At 44.1% G+C, this 27,683-nt stretch overlaps 1 protein-coding gene across 1 annotated transcript; it reads left to right on the forward strand.

The window, feature by feature from the left end:
• Positions 1 to 1,918: 1,918 nt before the first annotated feature.
• Positions 1,919 to 27,683, forward strand: T265_14975 (hypothetical protein; the record flags this gene model as incomplete). Its single annotated transcript, XM_009176045.1, is given in 8 exon segments — positions 1,919 to 2,526; positions 10,749 to 11,148; positions 12,975 to 13,079; positions 18,928 to 19,069; positions 20,048 to 20,151; positions 24,119 to 25,684; positions 27,326 to 27,532; positions 27,547 to 27,683. Coding segments are annotated over 8 exon segments (3,009 nt in total), but the record flags the coding sequence as incomplete, so codon positions are not given.

Below are 27,683 nucleotides of genomic sequence, written 5' to 3' on the forward strand. Positions count from 1 at the left end.
ACTGCCATTGTGGATTAAGAGAAAAAAGACGGGTGACATGAACTGATGAACTAACCGGAATTCACCACATATTGTCTGTCACGGATCTCTTGTAAATGGTGCTGAGCTGATTTCCTTACTCTACCGAGCAACCGAATCGGCCAGTCCACATTAACTTGTTCAGACATGTGGCTTGACTATCAACGTGTATCAGTAGTGCATATCGGCGGAATCAAATATCAGCTCGATCATTAAACTATACACGTCCCCACATTAGCACGATCGTGATAATGACCGTGGATTGCCGATAGAGGTGCATCGACTTCTGTGTTATGTTGAGTGGTCATTTCGTCTGCGTTAGAGTGGCCGGTTCGCGGGTACACCCCTGAATTTGCCCTTTGTAAAATATAACTTGATCTTAGGTGATCTCAGGATTCGTATTGTTTATGTAGACTAGCTTAATATTTCCGGTAGATGTCTGCAGAATTTCGCTTTTTTACAGTTTCGTTTTAGGGCGGTCGTCAGTCGCTCTTGAGCTATTTCATACCAAATTTTGGTGCTTTTCCTTATTTTCGGTAGCCAGAGATGTGTTTTATCATTAATTCAGAGTTCACAATTCATTCATCACAAAAAACATTTAGTGCATGAAATAGTTACTACCAATGGAACTCATTTCATCGTTGTGTGAGTGACTTGTTAAAAGACACTGTATATCGTTATCTAGCGACACTCGGACATCCGTGATCAAGCGGTTCGGCAGGAAATTTTGTGGGCAAGAGTGTTGTTCGACCCGTCAACATTGCAGTAGGTGGAACACGAAGTGGGTAAACTTCAGAAAAAGTGCCGCAACGCCACTGCGAGTGAGTTTTCTCAAACTGTTTAAGTTCAAAGTGTGGCGAGCAACTTTTTGATACTTTGGATCGGTTGATGTACCGTGTTACCGAGAAAATGACCTACGACCTGTGACGGGTACAGTGCGGTTGGGAAATGGATGGATCGAAATTCCCGACACAAGTGACTGTTTTGTGCGTAGGAAAATGGTTGACCAGGTCCAATACAATGTGGTTGACATTACCACAGACAACACTCTAAGGCGATTGAGACTGACGTCTCCTTGAGTGTTCTGGTTCCCCCGTTGTAAGACGTCCGGAGCGTGTTGCCAACTACAGGGACCATAGGAAATTATATCGCGCGAGAGGAGGTGGTTTTAACCAAACCGTTCGTTGTATTCCACCTTATTTGCGACTTTGTGGTTACTGACCTTAAAAACAGGATTCCTTGTACCAGTAAAATTGTTTGTGTCCGTCAGTATACCTTCTGCAAAGTAATTATTGCTGAAGTTCGTTTTCGCGCAGTTCATTCCCATATAAGGCAGAACATCTCAGTATGATTCTCGATTTTCGAACTGAGACCTCTTTCTAAGAGCGGATATCGGCAGTCAGTCGCATTTCTGCATTAGCCTCAACATACATAGGTAGGTAGACTCTTTCTACTCATGATTTCTGCCTACGCACGGATCCACTGCAGATGTCAACCAGCAAAATATGTCTTAACAAGTTCACTACGTTGTCATTCACCACCAACCGTGCCGATATAAGTATACCCTCATGATGTCTCGCTTCATCGATGGCTCTGCTTGACATTGTGTTTTGACTCAATACTCATTGATGGTTATTTGAAGTTGACTAACCATCATACTGGATTTAGACTCTGAACAGCGTTGTGCCACCTCTCCAGTTGAACACTTGATTTCTAAGAAGTAGGTCATCGCTTCACCGAATACTCACATTTGCACACGAATTTCATTTTGACGGTAGACTCAACTAAAAGCAACCGAATCTCTCGTTTGTAACTGTTTTGCACAAGACTTATAAACCTTTGCGTCTTCCAGCCCACTTCTTTTCAGTTGCCACATCATTTGTTCTCATTTCTCGTTGTAGCAATACCATTTACCATATCATCCTGACCGTTGCTAACCCAGTGAAGTGATTGTTCTCTTCAAATCGTAACTGAAGCGTCAACAACCTGATTCGTCCCAGCTTCTTCGGTTTTTGTCCCCAGGATGTACCGTCCTTCTTCAGCATGTCGCCATGGTCTTACTCTACAAAAGAATAACGGCCAGCGAAACAAAATAAATGATGGATATCTACGTGGTGACAAATGTATGGCCAGTTGACGCTTGGAATCCCTCACACAAATGCAGCTTCATTATTTTCGGATGCGCTGGAGAAAAAGATATATGCTGCTGTTGCTTCTACTGTCAATTACCTTTTTTTACTTCCTCAGTAGAATTGATCGATTCACCTGTGTCACCGGATCACATCTCGATTGTAATTCAACACCATTTTTGCTCCCAGTCAAGTCTGGCCTTTGTGTGCCACCCCTAAATCTTCACTTTTCTCCTGTCAGCCATCGTTTAGCTGTGATTATACCGTTTAGGGAACGTTTTACGGAGTTGCATAATCTGTTACCGCATCTAGCGGAGTTTCTAAGCAGTCAAGGCGTATCACATTCGTTCTATGTAGTTAATCAGGTTGATACCTTCAGGTAAGTTTTACTGTTGTTTAACGCTTCCCATGAATAGTATTCGCCTTTAGGTGTCTTGTTTACAGAGTTGTGACCTTTACCTCAAGTCATACCGTATCACTGCTAGGTGCTATCTAAAGCAGATGGCTTCATAGCGATCTATTATTTTTGAATCTTGAACTTATGTCGATCGTTTTCGAATCGAGTAATTCTTACCGTTTGTTGGCCGTCTTTTTGAACGTACCTAACCCTGATGTTGCCGCTCATACGAGTAGAATGAAATGGAATAGTTATCTGACGTTGCTAATACAAACGCACAAGTATCGAAGTATTATTATTGTACTCAATGTGTTATGCAAGCAGTGCTAAAGTCGTGGTCCCTTTTCCTTGAAAACAATTGTCTGTAGTCCGTAACTACATTTTCAAAGCTATTGTTGATTCTACAGTGTAACCACTATCTTATAGATGTTTAGCGGCGATGAATTTGGGACAGTACAACTCTGCTGTGGTAAGCCTCCTCAGTACTGCTTCCCTATTAATTTCTCAAGTGATTCGGGGTTTTATCGATGTATCTAGCTCCGAAGATACAATCGAGTTGATAGATCGCATTTGTTCTGGCGAGTAAAACAGCGGGATCCTTTTTGGATGGGATTGGAATTCACGTAGTTTGTTGAAGGAGGACTTTGAGACTATAAGCAGCCAAATTGGATCTCACTGGTTCAATTGTGTCAACGGGCAATTGGTTAGATCTATGGTGAGGAGATCCGGACAGGAAAGGTATCGGACGCAGTGGCACAGGAGATTCATGCGTTTTTGGACATCCGTACGCGCGTGCCCTAGTTAGACCTGCTGGTTTCAAACAGTTGAGTGTGTTGGTCTATGAAACTATATTTAATTCTTTAGGATGACTACTGGTTATGCGCCCCTTTTTCTGTATCGCATCAATCTGCTCGTTATCAAACAAGAACTCGGTGGTATCTGATAAGATGTGCATCATCTCTCTGTAATCTGTCAGTTTGGTAGAACTGTGTCAGATCCTTTATCCGGTGGCGAGATAACGAGTTGGTCATTGTTCCGAAGTTGTTGCTGTTGTCGGACTTACTGTTCTACTGAGTAAACAGGACTGCCTGATTGATGCCCATTCATACTGATGAATCAGGTCGACCAATCAGTGGATGTGGTCCCCAGTGGTTTGATCTACTTTTACAAATATTCGCACCTCGTCCGAATGTTTATTCGTTGAGCAGTGCGCTGTGGTATGCGGAATTTTATTCCAACGGATAGAGATTCCTGTAGTTTATTCATGGCCATGTTGGACAGGTTGATAGCAAATTTGGTGCGAAATTTAGTGCACTTTCTTTCCAGGAAATGTATTTCTCGTTTTTCTCGTCTGTTTGACTTTTGTTTTTTCACGCAACTGATTTACTGCATTTTTAGAATTTGATTCGAAAATAGAGGCTCAATAATTTGACGACGAGGTAAATTAATGCATAACCAGTAGGTTTGTGACAACATCACCATTCGTCTCAGGTTTTGTGCAGTCGGTTTGAGCTCATAACGACGTAAAATTCCGAGTAGCGCTCGGTAGGAACAAATTTCCTCTGCGAGTCTACCTCTTAGGCGGATAACATCATTGATCTTGGGTGTACGTGATTTGGGAAAACTCGAACAAAGGTAGAAATCCGTCCCCAGTAATGAGGTTGTACAAGGTCTTTCCAAATCACGTCGACCTAAGGTCAAATTGCATGTGTTACATTCCTAAGTGAATGCATTTCTATCGAGCGTTATGCCGGGTGATTCTACAGAAATTTGCATACATCGACTGTGTTCATCATCATCATCATCATCATCATGGACAGCATGACACCATGACGTAAAACCACGACTTATTTGAAAGCCTTACTATGAAGAAAACAATGAACTTGAACACAGTAACGACTAAGTACTATCTTACCATAATCATTCCGAAACGCTTCACTGCGAGACACTGGATGGAAACTGACAACACGAACGCTATTGACATCGATTAGCAGCCATATCTTGCAGCGTCACCAACCAGGCACACTGAATCATGCAGCCCACTTCCTGGTGGTCGAGTAGCACTGACAGCACCCAAACGTTTCGTTATCTCTTTCATACCCCTCTGCCAGCTCAAGGATTGGCCACCTCCGTTTTTGCCACTCTTAGTGTGGCATGAAAAACAGCAATATTTTCGCCATACGCAACACATGTCCCAACCAACGCAGCTTCTGGTGCTGGACACATTCTTCAATGGAAGTACCCGTTGCACAACCGAAAACGCACTTTCTAACTGCCTCGTTACGGATTCGCAGACACCAACCCATACGAGCTATGGTTCTGAGACAACGATTGTCGAACACCTGAAGACGTCTCAGTTCCGCTGCTCGAACGAGTAAAGTCTCACAGCCATACAGAAATACAACCCACACTAGTTTGATGCACGTCCCTTCACATTCAGGAATAAACCATTCTGACGCCATAGGTGTCTCAAGTTAGCGAACGCGGCCCGAGCCTTGCAGATTCGTGCATTCACCTCATCTGTCACACTACAATCAGAACTAATAAAACTTCCAAGATACATAAAACGCTCCACAACTTCCAGTGCCTCTCCCTGAGTTGTGTTCAGTGACTGCTTGTCCACGAGCATGATCTTACACTTTGCGGGTGCAAAGTGCATACCAAAGGACGTGATGACTGGTCGGTTCATCAAAAAACACCTGCGCCTTCTCCTCTTCGAAGGCAAGGACCACATGTTCTGCGTACTCCAGATGGACAAGGTTTTCTTCACAGGATATTTGAACACCCGGGTTTTTGAAGATCTTCCATCGTTTGTCTCTTGATTTCACATCCAAACGTCCGAGAATACAAAGAGCTTATTATGTTCACAAACTTCCGGTGCATTCCTTGGTGGGCAAGGGCGTCAAGAGGAACAGACCGATCAACGGCGTCGAATGCGCTTTCGAAATTCAGGAATACTAGAATTTTGGGTCGCTTGTACGTATGGCGTTGTTCTAGCACCTGAAGGAGTGTGAAGATATAGTCAACATAATCCCTACCAGACCGGAATTCCTCTCGCTGCTCTCGGGTCAGTATCTCAAAAGCCACCGTGAGGCGACGAAGCACAAGTGGTGCCACCAGAATCCTTACAACTTGTGGTTACCACACTCACTACGAGCTCATTTTTTGAAAATGGGCACCATCACCGACTCATCCCACCCTCCAAGTTGTCTTGGACGGTCTTCTCTTTCCAACTGCAAGCGAACAAGTCAGACAAGCTCTGATTGAGGACTTCAACGCCGTCTTTGAAAAATGTGGATGGGAGGTCATCCGGACCGTAAGGTTGGGGGCGCTTGAGGGAACATATGCAGGCATAAACCTACGAGTCCGTCCACGTTACCGTCCAGGGTTCTACGTCATCTGTGCGCTCCAGATGAGTGGCAGCTTATGGCCGCGATAACTGTTGTCCCAAGCATTCGCCCCACCGGTCGAGGCGTTCTTCTTTATTCAAGATGGTTACTTCCTTCTGGTTCTTGATCGTTTGGCTCACAGGAGGTTTCCGGGAGCCCGTCGCACGGATCAACTGCAATAACCTTCGGACATTACCGGCTTTCTGGGCCTCTTCCATTTCCTTGGCTTTCTGTGTCCACCAGACTTCACGGTCAGTTCGCACGCTCGCTTTCACTTGAGGTCCGATAATTCGTCGCGTCAAGTTATGTCCGGCATCGGCTGGGATATTTCTCCGAGATTTAAGCAGTGCCACTCTTCGGTCTGATATCCAGTGCTTGAGTGAGCCTAGTAGCGCCGTGTCACAAGCGAAATTCACAGCACAATGCCAAGAGGTGGCAGTCTCGTACCAGTATGAATTAACATATAATGGAGCATTTGGAAGAGACTCTGGCGGACGACTATGATCAGTTCAGCCAACATCCGAATCTGCCAGTCTTTCAGTTGCCAGGTGATTTTTTCGCACCTTACGCGGCCTTGGAAAACGAAGGTGGAAGTGACTCCAGACTAGTGCGTGGTCAGAATCCACATATGTGCTCTAAACTGACCGGCTGTCTGTTATTGATCGGCGCCATCCTTAACTGATGGCACTGTGATCGAGTTGAGCTCGCCACCGGCACGTTTAGAGGCAGTCCTCTTAACAAAGTTCGTGGCTGGCCTATCGTTGGAGCAAACCACGCGTGCAGACGACTCCGACTATTTCGGAAGTTGGTGCTGCATAGAAACAACCTGTGGTCAGCACACAACGGAAGCAGATTATTCACCATTGTCCGTACTTACCGAGTCCAATCCATGTCGAAATCCTAACTGAGTATCAGATACGCTTAACCTACCCACTGGCGAATTCAAATCTCCGGCAACTACTTCTACATCCGAGTTTTTAGCTCGCCGCAGCGGGGCGTTTAGGGCGTCATAAAACCTGTACCTAACGGCGTCGGAGCTACAGTCAGTTGGGGCTTAGGCAAACACGATAAACAGACAGCGATCCACTTCCAGCTTGTGAGACTCCTTCACAAGCTGGAAGGCGAATGTAAAATATTCAGATTCGATGATAGTTGTGGGTACATTCGTGTAAAATGGTTTTGGTGCTCGTTTGACTTGTGCAATCCCCCTTACGGTCACTGTGATAATTAGCTTTCCCATCGGTAAGTTGTCTTTCCGTTTGTCGATATAGTTGTTCCTTCATACTTCTGGTTTCTATTTGATGAGGTACTCAGTTGTATATTAAGGTGGTTCACCATCGGTCAAAATATTTTTCTGGACATTTGGGTGATCCCATTGGTGACCAAAATATTCACTGAGAACGGATAGACCACTCGACACTGGTACGTACATACCGGTTGTTAGCGCGATCGTCTAGTGATTTAAAGGGGGCATTGTCAACCCCCAATCGAATCTCTATGCGAAGCAACTATCGTGATTTTACCATTCAGACAACACACACTTCTGTACTGCAATCCTTTGGACACCAACTTGTGTCCTTCCTATGCTGCAGTCAATCATTCTAAACCTGGTTATTGTGTCGTTTTTCGCATTGTCACTCAGCTTCACTTTTCAACAATGCGTAGGCATATGGACTGACGGGATCAGATTCCACAGACGTGCACCAACAACACGCTATCATGTCTCACTGATCCTCACTGGGAATATGTTTGTCCCTCATTTTGAAAATACATACAACCTCTTAAGGTAGGTAAACCTAACTTGGCGGATGGTCCATCCGTGCGACCTTTACATTCAAACATCCAACTCATATTTTACGTGACAGCACACACGAAAAGAACGGATGCTTTGTGGCGATTAGTGCGATTGCGCAGCAGCCTGGGTCGGACAGAATAATCGAAGCACATAATGGACCAGGTTCTACACTCACTATGGACCACACTTCAGAAGTCCACGGTGGAAATCACACCAGGCCTTCCGTCAATTAAGACTGAAAAATGCTCCAAATGTCGTTCGAAAATGCAACTCATCTGCACGTGCGCACCAAAGTTTGAGCGACTTCCGTGCATTATAAGATGCATCAGACAACATACATGAGTGCCTGAGGTCTGGAAGGCATACCCAATTTGCGACCAGCCACGTCACCAGAAGAATTGGTCTGTTTATTGGATATCTTGTGGCAGACATTTCTAGGTTCTTGAAAATCACTTCCGCTGATGGTATGACATTTTTGGATTTAATCATAACGATACTGTTGTAAGAGCAAACAGGAGATTACGGTACCATCTCGCACCGAAAGACCCAAAACAATAATATGAATATGCCAATAGGTTAAGCAAGCGTACTTGGATGTTTTTTCTTCCTAGATACTAATGGCTCGTCAGTCCATTGTTTACTACCGTTTCTGTCACATCGGTTACTGTTGTGGTCGATAGACGTGAAGGTTTGTTCGATCGTGTGACCCATAAAATCCAGAGAGACACGCAACAATGTCGAGCAATGTGACAGTATCTAAAAGGTTTCTTGCCATATCGACGTTACATGGAAAAGTTCGATTTGTCTGGCAGGACTGACTAGACTGTCACCTGAACAGATGCGTTAATCCAGAACCGTAGTGACGGAAAAGGCACCCAGCAAGAACACAACAGCTTTACTGTGAACAAGCGAGTGCAAAATTGCACTCGTTTTGTGGTGTTTAAAGTGCACCTTCAACCTTGAATAGGGGCTGTCCAGTCGATGTTGAGTGATTAGTTGGCATCGCTTCTAGGTCACGTCTGAGCACCCGAACATCGTCATTCGTCGCTGATTGGCTGCTTGAACGTCCAACCAGTAGCTGGCTTCTCTGGCCCGTAGAATCGGCGACCTTCCTGATTTTCATGGAACTTTGGATACCAGTAAGTTCCAGATGATCTGTTGAGTTATTCCCAGGAATCCAACGTCCCTGACACCAACATATGACTCCCGCGAGTTCAGTTTCAAGGATTCCATCTGATTTCTGATTTGGTCGGTCCGGCGTCTCGGTTGCAGCTTACAGGACTTATGGCACGAAATCTCCACTAAAAATCACAAAATTTCCTCACAGCACCAACAATCTATAGGTAGCTCGTGGGAAGAATACGTTTCCATCTGATAGGTCGTCACTCGAGGAGCCAGTCGACACTTGTGACCACTTGATGTTATTTCTGTGATTGAAGGGTGAGTGGCGAGCTGATCACATTGAGGACGAGCCGTTTGTATCCGAACGGCTAAGTATTCAAATTATTAGCCGGGAGATCTTGAGTTCGAAACTCCCTTGAGTTTCTTGAGATTCACACTGTTGATGATTCACGGCCGTGCAGTGCTTCTCGGTTTTTCAGCGTTTATTGGCTTCGTTTACAGGACGAACTCTCAATTGGAAAATCCAAAATTCCTTACACTACCAACTGTTACCACACTTGCATGTCATGAGTGCCATTCACCGGGTGGTTGGTTTCTATAGCACCTACTGTCTTGTGCGTTATTGGTTTCACTACGCTGCATGGCTGAACTATTGCAAGCCACTGGCAATATAATATACTGTTGTTCAGGCTTCGACAGTGGTATCATGATACGAGTGCACGATCGCTTCCCATATTATTCCGCCACACGATTACCAGACTTCCCAACAGGATTGTTATCCTCCGTGCCATTATCCCCTCTCAAATACAGCCTTGACTTTTTCATGGTACTAATAGGCGGACTAACATACTTTATATTGTCTTAGATTTCTCAGTAATACTGCAATGCGTCTGCTTTATTCAGGTTGATTTCTGTACTTCCAGTAAAGCCATTAACACAAATGAGCCTCTACCACTCTACCAGACGAAGATAAAGTTGATGCTCAATCTCTGAACTCTGATTCCCATGTGTGGTGGATTAGACAGTGTACATGAAACATAACTTAGTATCTCAAGCATGCGGTTGTTGTCAGATGCCACTAGGATTACTTGATGCGGGGAAATCATACGGTGTTCTATGCCGGTCTAGGCTGCGGAGTATCTGTCAATGAATAGCTGCTTTAGACCTCCATACCCACCCAACGGTACTATTCGACTCCGTTTGTCTGGATTCCAGGATAGCTCTCATCACACACTGTCAAGTAAGAAGTACGAGATTGGTAACCCGATAGTGTTAGTCGGTGTGTGTGCATTTCTCATTCATCAAATTTTTCATTACTAAGCAATAGTCAGAGTGCGTCGTTTTTTTGCTTGATAAACGAATTTTTATTAATACAACGTGCATGGCTAGCAGTTCCCAATTTCCCACTGACACTTGAAGCATGACCGTATGATCATTCGCTGATGAGCATTAGAAGGCGTATTTATTCCGGGTGATGATTTACGAAGACTGATCTATTACGTGTCAACGGAAGTAGAGCAAAACTTTTGTCTCTGTAATTAGTATGGTAAGATTGATCGAAATCCGCCCACACTCCATCACCAGATTTTCCTGTCTGAGACTTATAAGATAGGCGTAGTCCCCGGATTTTTCTGTAGGTATGGTATAAGCCCTACGGTAGTTCCTCATAGACTACATTGTGCTGAACATTTGTTGTGGCATACAGTAAGTTTTCTGTTCTTTCATATCCCCGCGCAAACCCTGGAATTCACGCCCTTGTATTATCACCTAGTCGCTAGTGACTGTTGAGAAACGCCCCTTAGGTTACACAATTTTCTGTCTATTCTTTCTCAGTGTTACTTCTTTACCTGATGTTCGTCGCCTATTCCTGATGCAAACTCTGGTTTTACCATCTTCAGATTCAACAGAGCCGCTTTACTGAACGTTGGTGTGCAGGAGTCTCTGGAAGCCGAATCAAAAGGTGTTCTTTTGAAGCTGTATACCACAGATGGAATACATAAACAAGTTGGCTTCGAGCGCTATTTGTTTCCCCAGACTGACTACCTCGTGTTACATGACGTTGATCTTCTTCCCCTTGATCCGGCCTTGTCGTACTCATGGCCACCTGAAACGGGTCCTGTACATCTTATTCCGGCCACTATTCATCCTCGATACTATTGGGTGAAGAATTATTTTGGTGGAGTCGTCGTAATTCGTCGTGAGCACTTTAATCAAGTTAATGGATTTTCTAATTCATTTTGGGGCTGGGGCTGGGAAGACGATGAATTCCGTTTACGAGTTCTTCGTTCGGGTCTCTCAGTAAGTACACTCATGACTGTGTCATAGCACGCTTGAGAAAGTGGCAAAAACTGGTTCAGTTGGTACTTGACTCGTCAAGGTTTACATTTTATGCGGTCATATGTAAAAGTGGGACGAGATGGCTCTACTAAATTAAATAGCATACTGGAACTGAAGCGGACACGTTAAAGGAGCTACGAGGGGGCGCCCTTCCAAATGATACAATTTCATTTTGCCTGGACTCTCGTGGGGTGGTCTTTTGGGGATATTCACTTTCGAGGAAATATCAAAGCTAGCGAAAATGAATAGGAACGCTGTGAACTCCAGACACGTGACCCCGTGATGTGAATTCCGTGAATGAAGGATGAGTGGCTGTTTATCCTCTATGAGTGAGAGTTAGTTGGATTGTAAGTCAGCCGCTTGCGGCCAAACGGCTTAACCTTCGACTACTAGCTAGGACGTCGCTAGTTCAGTTCTTCCCGTATATTCGTTAGATGAGCACTGTTGATGACGGTCATTATGTGTGGAAATACTGTACAGTGCTCCTTGGCACAAGTGGGCTTCGCTTACAGAAAGAAATCTTGATTGCGATTTACTGGTGACTTAATTAGTTGATTGTACTAATCAATTCATTGCGTGCATTCAGTGTCCCTCACGAATTCTAACAAAACACCGAATGCATGCCAGCGTCCAAAGATGAATTTATTTACTGTGCGTACTCTTAGTTCGTCACTTGCATGCATTAACCTTCAAGGTCAGTCATTCATGCAATGTTGAAAAATCACTACTCTTGCTGATTTATCACCAGAGACCTATCGACAAGATCCCGGGCTACATAAGAGGAATAGAATTACGGCAAGTTTCAGTTTTACCTCACCTCCCTAAACCATCGGCGAATGAAACTGTGACATCTGTAACCTCCTAACGGAAAGTGTGCGGTTTTTACAGTTGGAGAATGAAAAAGATGATGATGGTGATGGTGGCAATTATGATGAAAAATGACTTGAGACAAAATGGGTCAAAGTGGCTGTTGCGTATCCGAGAAAACTTGAGCATCAACGTACTTGTTGACTAGAGTCAACATTAATTGGAAATTTACTGTATCTCGCAGTGCACTTCGTTGGTTGTGTACGTCCCCTAGTTTTTATTAAAGAAACCTACCATGTATTTCATCAACAACAAGCTGCCTATGTCGTGTCCAGGATGGAGTGAGATCTTTACAGTTCACCCTCTAGTTCATTTCGGGTCAAGCGAAGAAGTCACTTCTATTGAGTGTTTCTGAGTTTTCTGCGTTAACATACGTTGTGCGCTTTTAGGTGTAATTTTAACACAGCTAAATCAAGCATCCGAAAAACTAACGCACGACATATTGGACCAGTCGCTCAACAGGGGGTCGGTAAAATTGTGTCAAAGTACGAAGTACGATTGTACTTCATGTATTTTAAACGTTTTAATTCGTTACAGCCTTAATCGAAGTCCCTTTGATTGGAATAGCGCGCGGCAACATCTGGAACTCTGATTACCAAATGAACAACGCTTATTCTGCCACAGTCCTGAACACTATTGGTATATATATTATCTGAGTGGACAGAACTGAGACGCCATTCACCAGTGGTGATACGAAAGTACTCGAAACCTGCCTTCTCACAAAAAACAGTTGCCTTAGATCGGATCGTGTTGAGTGTGGTGCTTTTAAAAATCTGGGATCTTTGAGGGATCTTAGCTTTTTTGTTTCCAGTCTAGAATTTTGAATGAATCCTTTTACCGCATTTTCTTTCACCAACCTATCGCAGACGACCTTCACCCTTCAGCTATACAGCAGACTCTTTACTCTTACTTTACTCCAGATCAATACACCCTCAAACGTAACCTACGGCTTCAAAGCTTTTCGTATCATACACAACGATATCAGACACAGTCGTGATGTGAAGACATACTCAAATCCAGAAGTGGTTAGTTGATCGTTGTACACTAATCCTTGTATGATGTCTATATTAGAAAGCCCTCTTTTTGTGTTTCATTGCTTGCCAGCGCCCAGTGACTTTTGCACGACGTAATTATTTTGTTGATATGCTCAACTGAACCCCAAAAGACTCAAGCAGTGTTGTGATCACATGTGTTCCATGTGTTTGGCTCGACCTAGCAAAAAGATAAAGCGAGTTGACAGCATTTCTGACCCACTTTTATCTCTATATTGAGCACATGAGCTCATGGTGAAAACAATCCACTTGTGTGAAATAGGCCTACTCCAAGTCGCTTGGTAGTGTTTGAATAATGCGTGTGCCTGGCCGCGTCATGCCAGTACTTTTAGACCTTTCCGAAACCCGTCTGCGCGATTCTTTTTAGCTGTGACTTGGTACCCGAATAGCGGCAAGCGTAAAATTTTCGTCACATTGGCGTTGTACCTGTTTCCTGCTCTGCACCTGAAAACCTCAACTTTCAGAACCGTTCTGTGTAGTATTGTTTAGGATATGCGTCCAAACACATTCGGCCACTTTGTATTAATCTGACAGTATCCGCATCTCTGGTATTCATTTTTGACTCACCTTAAGCGAGTCATTACTTTTAGTTCTGTCCTCTTGTGGACGTCCATGCGTAAATTAACTGACTGTCGAATTAAAGGATTTTTCCTTCATATGATGCTGATCGTTTGTGGAGTCAAATATTTATCTGCAAATTAGAACTGTGTTAACGAAATCTTGTTTGTCAGATTCTCTAACCAGATGTACTGCAGGAAGGCCATCCAATGCTTTAAGCAGAACGATATTTAAGATACCGGAGCATTTTTTATATTATACTATTTACAAAATTATCGAGAACTTTTCAACAGCTCATTACGAAATAAAGTTGGTAAGAACTTGGGGACTAACCGTCCAGCATCCAAGAAAGGCGTGAAGTGGCCTTTTCTAGGAGTTTCGGTCAGTTTTATAAACGGTTTGATGTCAGAGAAGTTGCGTGTACCAGGACCTTCGAAAACCAAGACAAAGCCTATGGCTTACGATTGGTGTGATTTCCTGGGATTGAATTAAAGGCTTAACTAAACTTCCTATACAGAGGATTGGTCCTAAACCCTACGTGTATTGTTATGGAGTATTACATGTGTCCCGGATTGTGGGTCTGATGGTTCTGGGTCCAGTCGACGTTGAAAACACTACAAAGTATTGCTAAACCGAATCGCTTAATTGCTCGGGTTTGCGGCCTTGATTCACTTGTAACGATCTAGGTACTCAGATGAATAATAAAAATTAGCCGTAACACCCTTTCAGTGTTCGTGCAGCTTGAAAAATTCACGAAAGATTCAGTACTATTACATTGTGCAAACTTAATTGGGGCTGATCGAAAAGTTGGGGTTGGGTTTTCAATACACCTTCCGACCAATAGTTTCGCGCCTCAACTACCGATCCATCTGGATATCAGGTACTTAGCTGATCAAGTCATGAGAAGTGAGGTGTTCTTGTCCCTCCAAAATAAAATGCAGATCGTGCAGTTCTTTTGAAAATAAGTCACAAGGTACCGCTCAACTAAACTAAATCTGTTGAAGGTAACCACTGTAAGGGTTAAACTGTTGTCAGAAAATAATAAAACCGCAGAACTTTTCCTCCTATATTTTCTGCAGATACGGACGCACCAGGTCTCAGCTCATCTTTCCAGGTTATCCATGAGTTAACCAGTACAATCGGGTCTTTTCATCTTGTTTGACTAGGTAAATATTGAAAAGATGGTTGGGATAGTTTGACAACATTACGCATTTTGAATGAGAACAATACGTTCATCTTATAAACCGTAGGCGCACCCTTGGGTTGGAAAGGTGGATTATTCTGCCTTCGAATGCCACTTAAGAGCGAATGGTACCGCACTGGTGTGGTCTACTGTATAAACGTTTATAGCAGGCATGTTCTGCCTCATCCTGCTGTAGTATGAGATAATAATTCTACTTTCAGACCTATGCTCAGTGGTTAGAGCGGGAATTTACTGACCGCATGGTCCGTGTTTCAGACCCGACCTATGCCTCTTGACTTTTCCTGTCTAGGCTTGGCAGCATCTCAGCCCTCGTGCTTCCTTCTGGAAGCATGGAACTTAGGCACCGAGAGGGTGCTACAGCTGAACGATGCTCTGTTGAGTTCCTTCTTCATCACGAATTCAGCCTGATTATTCTAATAATCCAAACCAGAGCACTGTCTATTCAGTTTAGAAAACCATCTGTGCACTCCGTCAGTCCCATCGTTGATTTACGCTGACACCTGGGATATGACAAATATGTTAAGTCTTTATATCAGAGGTAGTATGTTTAACCCTATACCATACATAATGTGATGAAAAATCTGAGGACGACCAATTAAACAGCTCAAAGCAAGTTTAAGCAGCGAATCCCAAGGAACGACTAACTGGTTTCAACGCCACGCCTTGCAGAATAGAGGGCTCAAAGGCTCTTTACTCTGGACAACCTGATCAATCAGCGTAGAAGTAGAGGCTTTTCTTTAATTTATCGGTTTCAACTCTGCTAACTGCACCTGCTATTATGTCTGCTTTTAAACATCTAAATTCAGTGTCAGTTTTTTCGATATACCCAGAAAAATCACTACTAAAAGCAAGGCATCTTTCCAACGTAGTAGTAGCGTTTAATACCCACACACTTTGTCACATAGGCTACCAGACTTCACTTAGATACTTTTCCCTCGAAATTGATGTGTTCTGTGCCTCCGAAGCACTCATACTACGATGATACCTCTGAACACAGTCCAGCGCGGCTCCACTCACTAACGGTTTAATCGCCGCGTATCGGGGGATTCATATTCGATGCCCTGTGGTCTCAGTGGTATTATGTCGAATATGAGATCTGAGGAGGCTTGGTCTGGCAGAATCCCTGCGAACTTCGTGCTGCAACGGTATGAAATCGGCGTTTGACTCTATGCGTCACAGAACATAACCGCAGCCCAGTTCGACCGGTCCATGTCTCTGACTGAGAACGATGCAGCAGGATCTCTGAAACGGCGTTTGAGCCGAAATCTGAAGACTGATCGATAGGAGAGATGGCTAAGAGAAATCCAAACAGTAGAAATTACCACGGTCGATCTCCTCCCGAACTATCCTTAATGCTGGGCCAAGAAAGCCATCGGTCAGAGAAGGATGACTGAATATTTTGTCCCGGGTGCTGCTTTGATAAGCGGAACAGTTCGGAGAACGGTTTAACTGGTCTCTTGTGCCTAGGCATAACTGGCAGCACCTCACCAGCTTCACAGTCGAACGTGAATCGCTCAGTTTTAGCAGAATACGAAGACAATGAAATCAAACTTTTAATGAGGAACAAAGTACGCGGTCTTGTTTGCCTTCCCCTGTCTTGTTTGAGGGTGCAGGTGAAGGACTGTTTCACAAAATGAAAATCTTATGTGAAGCATTTGGTAGCTCAGTGAACTACCAAACAACTGCTAGGTATCCACTGTCCTTATCTTTTAAAAAAGTTCTAGATTTGTGTGTGAGAATCGTATAAGTATCAGTCTAAAAACCATCTCCTCTAAGTTTTCAACAGGTATCCTCCTAGGCCGGTAGTCAGTGCTCACCAGCATTAGTCGTGAAAACCATGTACGATTCCATTTAGGTGATGAATGCATTCCGAACGCCGCCACACATAGCGGGGCGATATTTTTTTCTAGACAAAAACCAACCCCCATCTCAGTTGATCGTACTGCGTTGTGACGATGTCAGCCATTCAAATGTGTTCCGAACATCTTCATCACACGTCTCAAATACCTGCATCCCAACAACACGGGGCACCTGAGAGTTCATAGAATATTTTCCTGAGCTCGTCACTGACGTTAATGTTCATCATCAGGGTTGTTCCTTATCAGTCGAATTAATTAATAAAAAAACTCGCTATGTCTTCTACTTCTGGAGTGAGCTTCTCCCCGGAAAGATCTCAAAGACCTTGAGTATGCGGGTGACATTAAGTTATCTGGTTCAAATTCCGTTCATATAAAATGTAAGCCATATAATCAGTGTTGTCATGTAATTTGGTGTATGCTTTCCCCCTACAAAGTTCAAAGTGCTGTTATGAGACTCGGTGAGTGCACTACCGAAGCATCAGAACCACTAGAGTTAGTGGGCATGTTGCTCACCTGAGTGGTTGCATCATATTAAATAACCAATACTGACGAAGTAAACGCCAAGAACTTCAAGGTTCGTTTACCTCCCTTCCACCTTAGACACCTTGGGTTGACGTGACGTTACCCGTTAGTGAACGACGGTGTCTCACCGTACCCTTTTCTCCGAATCACGTCTGAACTAAAGCGTGCTACAATGATAAAAACCTATGACTTGAATGCGGGGTCTTATCTGAACTGAACTGAATTGAACTTGAGGTTCCGTAGCATTGATGTCGTGGACGGATGGTTTTTTGTTACATTTATTGTGACTATGCTTGGTTCTACAGTAGGCATATCACCTAACATATCGATTTCACCATGGCTACTGATACCTGCTAGCCGATCAGGACAGTAGTCTTTGGTATGTTCATTGAGTGTCGCGTACGCAACCGACTGATTTCGCACGCCATTGACCAACACAGCTCACTGTAACCCACAAGCATGACAACACTCGAGTCGCTATGTTGAACCCAGAAGCCATGGGACTGAAAAACCGCGCAACAATGCTAACAAAGGCCATCATCAAGCCGTTTCATGAGAACAACTGGGACAATAGTGTCCTCCATCGGTAGATTTCTATCGGATGAGTATGAGTTGTTAAAAGTTTGATCATAACACCCACTCGCCCTTACCAACCATTTCCGTGGCAATTCGCATCTTCATGATGCGCACACATGACCTGATCTTTGAGAGACACTTGGACCCTAATTTGGAGGAAGCGTACCAAAACCACCCACCGAAGTCACTTTCGGAGAAGATATCTTCCGATGCTGACTCTTACTGGGAAGTACTATCTGCAACCCCGCAAGATGGTGGGCGCTCCGCTTGTGGAGCAGCGCAACCAACTGGATCTCAAAGAACACTAGGATTGTTCAGCGCTCGGCCACATATTCCTCCTGATCAGCAGTACAATGCCACTCAACGAACTGTCAGACTTGAGGTTAGAAAGTGCATTAGCATGAATCAAGAAGTTTGATGGATCAAAAAAGCTTACTTATCTCTAAAGAGAGAATAGCCCTGAATTGTTAGGTTGAACACTTTCAAGATCAATCCAGTTGGCCACCTGCAGTTGCTCAAACGGATTCTCAACGGCAACGTAGCCATGGACAGTGAACTTGGAGCATTCAACGGCTTTGAGGGTTTTCAAGAGTTCTCATGCTGATTTATTTCCTGTCGATAAGAGCGTTGCTTTCTTCCCCCAACTCAGACTGGCAGAAACCTAGACATGAACAGAATTCGACATTGAAGAAGGGAATAAAGAGTGTTGCGAAAAGTTTGGGTCTTGTTGCTGTTCACCTTTCAAGATGGTGACCTGAGACGCTGAACTACATGGCGGTTAATTGATTTCAGTGGAGCTCACGCTGTCGGCTTCTATCCAGGATGTTTGTTGTGGGCTGGCCCTGGGTCCTTCTGCCTGCCATATTTTTTCCTTTCCTTTATTCAGATGAACACCAGTGTTCCCTAGTGTTTTGGTCAGTTATGATGATTATTGTTCACTCGTTTAGATCGAGTCTTATTTTTCCATTTATCGTCGGGTGTGCTTCTCTGAAGTACATTGTTAAAAAATCTACAACGATTCTCTAAGAAAACATTCTTAAAATTCTGGTGGGTTACCTTCCATTTCTGTTGACCACAATTTCAATTTTGTTCTCTGCTGCAGAAGCAACTCCTCCGTGAACTTCGGGGTGGCCTCGACACGACTAACTATACTGTTGTCGCACGTCGACTCATGCATATTGATGGTGTCCCAGCGCTTCTCATCGATGTTTCGTTACGATGTAACACTAACATCTTAATTTGTAGTGTGTAGCACACAAGTGGTATGTTGGATTCCGCATCAGTGAATCCACTGTATTCAGCGTTTATCTGATGCCCACCTGTTTCATTCCCTTATTCTCCGGAGTTTTTACTGCATGTACTGATTTCGTTAAACGATGGACCACTATCTTTCAAGAATTTCTATCAATCTCTTGATATTCTTGTGAAATATTGTTCTATCTTTCCATATTACGTAACATTAACGCTGGACCAGCGCGACCTTCGATTCCATAATTGAGTTTCTTTGGTCTGGTATGAAATATTTGCAGTTTGGTGGGTTTCTTTTCCAGCCCATACTCTCAAACTCTGTGTACGCCCTGTGAAACAGTTGATTATGAGTTAGTCCTCCAGGATATTGCCTATTGATTGTAGGAAACCAACCCATGGAAACGCTTCTAAATGGAACACGTAGGTCAGTAATGTTCAGCAAGATTCGTTTTTACCCGTTGGTTTGGATGATTCCAATGTTAAAATGAAGGTAACCTACAGTCAGTCATTTGCGTCTAGTTATCAGGAAGATGTTTTCATTCAATTCGTTTGCCATCGAGATACCAACTCTTGGTGACTATCCTGAAGCCACAATTATTAATGTGGTACAACACTGCCTTTTTCCAAAAGGTTCCGTACTTTACGGTTAAGGCGACTGTGATACAAATCAATCTCCAGTATCATTTTCGATCCAAGTGTTCCTCATTCATTGTTCCAGTCGGGACGGAGCCCATGCAGTGCACCTGGATGCAGCAACTTTCCCACCTACTAACGGACTACTAGTAGCATGTTAAAAATCAGCGCAGCGGGGGATTTCGCGAAACCGTGGCAGATGGGACCTGACGAAGCAAGTCGTTTAAGCTTGAACTTTCATACAGTAAAACGCAGACTCCTAAGTCCTCCAGAATCATAGGAATACAAATCTTGTTTTCTCAGCCAATTTATGAATCTCTGCATTAGGTGAATCAATTCAGACTGGCCACGTGGACCAAGATTACTACTCGCTTCCCGGTATTCACTTTTGTTACACTACTTGGCAGCCCATCTAATTTTATGGAAACAACCTGCCATTAGGCAGGTTGATAAGCCAACTAGCTATATGTGAATGAGTGCCGGCATCCTTTACGATATGCGGTTGTATACTGGAAGTATAGCGTTCATAGTATAGAAGCACGGTATTGTATGTATGTGTACATATATGTATATGTGCTGCGTAGGAATACACTGTGCTCCATGCAATCTACCTTCAGTCACTTCGTGGTGCTTCGTCCGAGGCTGTATCTGGTCTTCATTTCGTCTTAAGAAGCCAGACCATAGATGTACCCTTATCATCTGCATGCGATTAGTTCAACAAAGTAATTAAATGATTAATGATGCATGCTAAAAGTACTATTCAGCGAGTACGGCGATTTTCGATCAAGTACAAGCAATCCATTGTGAGGATATTACTCTCAATCTATGAAAGTGATACGCAAAACCTACACTGGGTGCACTTCGCATTTCATGGAACTCATGCGTACACAAACTGAGTGGTCCGTTTAATTCCCAGAACAATCAGTACGTCCAGTAAACTGGATAGATACTAGAACCACTTGAGGAATTTGCATGGATTTCACATGTTGTTGTCGTTGTTCTTTTGTGCCCTTCGTCTGGACAGTTGAGAAGTGAATGTTATGAAAGCCCAGAGGTATTTTCAAATACAGAAGTACCTAACGCACCGTATAATGAGAGCAGAAAATTACCTACCAGGACTATGATTACCATAGGGGTCGTCACGGCACACATACGTATCGCCATTTGACTGGTGCAAATGCTCTTACTCAGCCATGCAACGACCCTCCTTAAGACAACATCTTGGTTTTATTCGGTGACCCAGGATATACTTCACTCATCTCAGAATTAAGGCCCCCTTTCTTCGTATTTTGCTACTTGAGTAAAAAGTTTGTTCGTTTCGGGAGAAAGATCAATGAACTGTAGGAAACTGATTAGAGATGAACACAATTATTTGAAAAACAAAAGTTGTATAAAAGCCGAAAAATCTAGCGTTGAAATTTGTGGAATTCAGTGAGTCACAGCACGAGCGACAAATTCGGTGCCAACAAGACCGTCAAGCCAATCGGGAATTAAGAGTTGAAGCTAGTTAAGGGCATGAAATTTGACGCTAATGGTGGTCCATGTCCCATGGAAACGTTTTGTCGATACCTTGTCAGCCTGGTCAATAACGACCCCTCTTCACGATTTTTAGTTTTCGAGCCTCAAAGTTCGCTTATATCTGCAGAGCAGTTTGGGTTTTTGGGATGTTGAGTCTATTTACGACTACCTGGCACGACACATAGATCCTAGCTATCTGTTTTGTATTTCAGTCTGGGTTGAGTCATGCACACGGGCATATCAAATAACACCGCTTGCACTCCGCAAAGCTGTAGCTGAATAATTAGTTGAGTAAATAGCTGCACAAGAAGCAGTAGTCAGAAGAAAACGGCATGTCAACAGACCGTCGTTGTAAAAACGTTTTCATTTCAAACCCTCTACTTTTGCTTTATGGTCTGAGACAAGTGTGTGTCATCCTGTCAAAATATCGTTTGTTAATGAGTTCAGAATCTGCTCTGAAGCGAGGAATTGAGATCCGTCTCCGTTTGGTGCATGGAAGTTGTTCGTTTAATTTGGCATTCTGCAACATATACCAGAAAGCGTCACGTCAACGGTTTAGAGGCGAAGCGTGGATAGTCATAAGTTGTTGGTGGTGTGAGATTTGGGAATTTAGGTGTAGATTTCACCCTGTAAATGCGTTGAAAAGCAGAGAAGCACTCGGATTTTCAATATAGATTGGTTTCGCCTACAGAGTGAAATACCACAACTTAAAATTTCCATGCCCAAGGTATTGGGGTTACTGAGTACGAGTCGCATACTCGCAGTGAGGAAACATGTGAGCATACGGAAATTTTCGGAAAACCAACGGTTGTGAAAGTTTAAGTATGGTTTCCCATCGTATATTCATTTGCGCAATGGATGGTTTCATACAAGTATTTCGCAATAAAAAATGAATCGCACGGACTCTACTGCGGCATGGTTTGATCGCAAATTTTTGCTTACTATTGAAAAAGCGGAGTGCATATTCTTAACAAATTTCCCCATTTGCCTCGTAAAGCTCTAAACACTCACCAGAATGTTTGAAACAGCTAGTTCCAAGCGGCCATTTAGCGGTTAGCATTTCCCGTGAGCATCCTTTAACCTAAACTTTACTACAAAGACTATTTGGAGTTACTTGCTCCAGCATAATGCATATTTATTCACTCATTTGTTTCGTACTTGAGGTCAGCTATTAGGTAATGAACGTGCGCCATATTCTGCCATCGAACATGTATGTACTGGTCGTAACCACAGATGTCCCACCACTTTCTACAATCGTACAGTCTGATGCGGTTATGAAACCTGGTGCTTGCGAACCAAACTGATTCCAATAAAATAGCAACCTAATCACAACGATCGAATTTCTTTGCAAAATTAACCGGATTTGTGTCATTGCACAACAAGATTCTGCTTCCCACTTCGCTAAACACAAAATCTCGATCAGTATTCAAGCGCTTTTTCGCACATTTTTGCCAGAACAAAGGTTCGATTTTCAGGAAATACACGACTTCAGAATCAAAACTTGTAACATGTAAACTTAAGACTCCGTCCAGGTCATTCCAAATCCTAATCCAGCGTTATTCGACCACATACAAACTACCTCTATCCTTTTTTCACTATCTCCCGTGCCCAAACGAATGCACTCACCTGCCTCGTTTTATAACTGGAGATGTGCGTTTCACTAAGCTTCTTTTGACTCCGACGAAGTTAGACATTCAAGAAAAACCAGGTGATTAGTTAGTTTCGTTTGGATGAGGTTCACGATAAGGGAATCGATCGACCAGTGGTTGAGTCCGCGACAATTGTATGCGGCACTGATTCTTCGGGCTGGCAGGTAACTCTGCTGTAGAAATGAAGCGACGGACCAAGACGGCCCTTACCCAATATCTGTAGCCTCGAAAACTGTCCTTCCTACTGCATTAGTCCCAAACTCGTGCCTCATCATAATCCCTTTGCCTACGTGGGCATGGATTTAATACACTGGACAAAAACGAAATTCCGTACTCCATTTATCTGACTTCCACATTCTGTACACTCATCTCATCTCTCCTCTAATTTTCAGTACGAAACCCCGATAAACTCATGATGGTTGAGAAATTCATATATGTGACACCGTAATACAGTTCTCCCTTAGATTTGGCGCCAGCTGGTTTTCGTGAAGTTTGAGAAGTAGAAATTGTACTGCAGAAATTTTATGATGATGCTTCTATGTCGTTCCGAGTCCTCAGTGAGTCTTAACTGCTAACTGTCAGTCCAGACAGCCTTGGTTCTGTAGCGCAACTATGCACTGCAAATGTGATAAACCTGGTGCACTTTTCACCTTGCGGCAAATAAAAGAGTGGAGCCAACATGACAAGAATAGCTAAAAAAACTGAAGGGTACCTCATCGGTATTCCCATCTCTCGCGCTTAACCGATCACTGCAGACTGTAAATCAACTTTTAACTCTGTCTGCCCTGGTCACCACGATATCCCACTCTTTCTTCCTTGCTTTCCACCTTTGATGTGCACTTGCAAATCAGTGCCAGCAGCTGTGCTTTCCTATTGGAAGAAGGACGAACGGCTGTGAGTGGGCTGCCTGCCTGTCCGCTATACATCGCAGGTGGTCGATGAAGTGGAATGGAAAACCCGAGGTGCGTGGGTTAGAATTAGGCACACTATTTTAATTGAATGGAGCGGGTACAGGGACAGTGCCGATCTTGGAAGATGGGGAGAAGCACCTGCGCAGATCGTATGACCTTTAATCTTGGATATACATCACACATGAAATCACAATAGATGTCCCAAACGGAAAACCAGAGAGTTGGAGTAACGAGATCCGTCCACCAAATCAGCGTTGGAAAGCCTAATTCTAAAGGTGGAAAGTTATCTTCGGAATCTGAAATTACGCATACCTTCAGACCTGTGATCTTACAGCTGTCTTGTAGCAGCCAAGAGGAAGCGGGCAGTCCAAAACAAACTGAAGGAAACCTAAAAGACTTCATAGTCAGACGTCGATCGCTGGAGGTAAACGTTGGATACGATACCATCTGCCGTACCCACCCAGCAGACCAAGTATATTCTGATTGGCCAGGTCGTCATTTGGCGCGCGACAGCTTAATTGTTAGACGCGATGGCGGATCAATAACTGCCTTCGCTCTACCCCCTCCAACAAAGACCGTTGCGACAACGATTGGTGGAGCTAGCCACGATGCTGTTGGTTGGCCAGGTAGCACGCTCTCTATGCGTGACTCACCGGAGCGCGTCCACACGCCATCATTGAATGAGGCGGTCACATCCAGATGGAACGACCCCAGTCGGCGCTTTAGCGCGTGCATCGGCACGCAGGCCGTTCATACTAGTGGAATTGCTCCCCCGTCAGGGTTTACCACGAGAGTACCGATCGCGGTTGATTCCGTATTCTTTACCCCTCACTCGGGTTCTGTGTCAGCTGTCCCATTTGCCGTAGTTGATACTGCAGTCTGTCCGCCTTGTATCAACCAGGTACATACCGCGACGTCTAACCATCCTGCTCAGTCTACATCTTGTTCTAGGTGCGTTTTTTATCGCACGAACAGCATCTCAAGTGCTCGTCCACCACTACCCCCAGTCGAGTCAGAAGTTGCGATCGGCCAAACTGCCGTGCGTATTTCGGCGTCCAAAGGATGTGGCTTCGTGGTGAGTACTTCAAATGCTCGTGAGCTTCGACTCGTTGCGTCTAACGTTGCAGATAGAAGGCAAGCATATATTTTACATTCATCAGGTTCGTGTGAGAGCCTTCAAAGTCATACAATTAAACTTGATGTGCGGCCAAGTAGACGGACAGCTAGTGGTATTACTCGTTCATCGAGAACGGGTTCCTCGCTAGATCGTAGTGGATCATTTATTTTTGTTGGTCAGCAGAGCGATACTATCATGCCAAATTCGCCATCCTCCGGAGGACTAGGTTCTGCAAAAGCCAGTTGCTCTGCCACAAGTCATGGTACTCACCACCAAACCAGAATAACTCCGCCTCCAGACTGTTCGATATCTGGCCGTCGGTCCTCGCCTGGTTGTAGCCACAATAACGTATTTGGAATTTCACCAGTAATTGTGCCTTCCAGTGGAAAACCGTCTCCCAACCCTACGCTAACTAGTTTGAAAGCACTACATCCGCCGAAGAAACAGGTAAAACAAGAACAATACTTCCGTGTTCAGTTGCCTTGCACTCGTGCCGCCTCGAGGTCCAAAGACTTTGTAGTGACTGACAGCCTCAAACTTTATGAAAACCAAATCTCCAACCACTGTGAGGCAGCTCAACGCCCGCAGTCTTGGTGCATTGATCTTGGACCAGCAGTCGATGAACTACCATTGGCAGGTGATTCACACTCAGTTTCTCCAACTTCTACCGTCTCATCGCTTTCCTCGTCCTCTTCATCAGACGCATCCCAGGATTACCGAGAAGTCGCACGAAGAGGGCGTGCGTATCAAGGTGAGATTGATTCTCATCAGTTAATCTGTAATGTGTGTAATGTGTAATTTGAAGTGTCTTTTACATCTTAAATTGTCAGTCAACAAGTCCGCGTTATCATGAAGAGCAGTCACTTTTTGTACCCATGGGGATCGAACCTGGGAATCCAAATACATGCGCATAAGCTTATCAATCCGTAGACGAGTGACTTTTGGGCACCACTGTGCAGGCATAACTGATTTGCTGGCGGACAAAATTGTCCAGCCTTTTAGTCATGCTAATCAACCAGTATCTGATCGTGTGCATTAGGTGGTTGCTGAGACCGCATGCGCATGTCGACTGCACACACTGATTAAATCTGATCATATGCTTCGTTTGACTGCTTCAGTAGAGGTCCGCCTTGGTCCTGTTCCTTCGGATGCGTAACACCTCTGGAACATACGGTAGAACGCTTCAATCCTGTTTGTTGTTTCCTATCCCGTGCCATCTAATCACATTTTCCCAGGTATTATCTTTGGAAGCACCAGACGGGATTTTGCAGAGTAAAATTACAGTCACTGTACTATTGAGCGCATTCCGCATTAAATGATTCACCGCACAGTGTTGCGAACCAGATTCATATAGCTGGAAACCGTGGCTCACTTTGCCCTTGAATCCGTGGGCATTGAGTACTCTAATTAAATACCTACGGTCTCAAACGTTGCTTTTCCTGTCTCAACCTTGATCGATGATGCGTGCATGATCGGCTATTCTGGTATTTTCAGACATGTAGAACTTTTGTCATCAATACTACTCGCAAAATCGACTGTTTCAGCAGCGTCTGTTGTAATTGGCTACCTATGGCGATCGACTATGATGACCGACTTTCTCAGAACAATCCGAAAAATGCAAGCGGCGATTGACTATATCCGCCAACAAATCGCCTCTATACTGTAAACTCAAGTATATTGGCTTCTTTCCAATGGTCATGATAGGCGGTTGGATAGGTCGGCTGGACATATTCTTGGTTATAAACGGACGTTTCCACCTGGAACTCGATAGTCTAGGTTTACAACCAACCCTTTGCTCAACTTAAACCTCAAAGACAAGATGCCAGTCCTCACCCAGAATATGGTTGTGTATTCTTTCGCCTGCTGTTGTTCAGCGGAGCATGTTGGGCACACGACACGGTAACTTTCTAAGAGAATACACGAGCGCCTCTCGTATTGGAATACCATTAACCTCAACAGTTCAGCCAGAATCTCTATTGCGTCCCACCTAATTGACACCGGGCACGTAGTCATGCCAAATGAGTCACTTAATGTCATTTACCGTGTGCCAAATAGACTGCCAGTATCTATTCAACGGCGTTGCTTGACTACAGCCGAGGCAGTCGCTATACGCTTGCGAAACCAAGTACTGTACTGTCAAAAACGTTTCGTACGAACGCTGAGTCTGCCTTGGCCGTGTGACACGAATCAACCGGCCAAGTCACTCGACGGTCCTTTTGACTGTCTCACAGCATCCAACTAGATTCTACAGAAAACCAATCGTTCGTGTCTCCACGTTTTGCATTTCACTAACCAATCCTCGCTCCTATTTTACCTATTAGATATGTACTGACCTGATGACGAGATCCCGAAAATATTTATGTTCGTCACTGTGTTCCCTTTCTCTTCTACCCTACTCCACATCAAAGTGAACACTCTCCTCAGGTCCCAGTCCTTGGACCAGCCACTTTGTTCACACTGTATCACGATCAGTTGCAGCTTCTTTGTGACTTCACTAACAACCCTGATACTCTCGAAGTCTGTTTTCAAATCCGAATGACTGGTCTGCTTATCTGCCTCCAGTATACTTACTCTTGTGCAAGCGGGTCAGCAATGGGGTTTTCCTCGTACGTTGGATTCCCTTTGCTATATGTTTTCCGTCATAGACAACAATGTACGATGCAAGCACTGTAATTGAACTAACTACCCTCTCGCTCTCTTACCGCATTCGGCTGCTCGCCTTTGGTAACGCAAAGACCGCCGCAACTGGATATGCGAGGGTAGGTATTGTGTTGAACCATTG

This window comes from Opisthorchis viverrini, assembly GCF_000715545.1.
Source record: "Opisthorchis viverrini unplaced genomic scaffold opera_v5_309, whole genome shotgun sequence".
Classification (NCBI taxonomy): Eukaryota; Metazoa; Platyhelminthes; class Trematoda; order Opisthorchiida; family Opisthorchiidae; genus Opisthorchis; species Opisthorchis viverrini.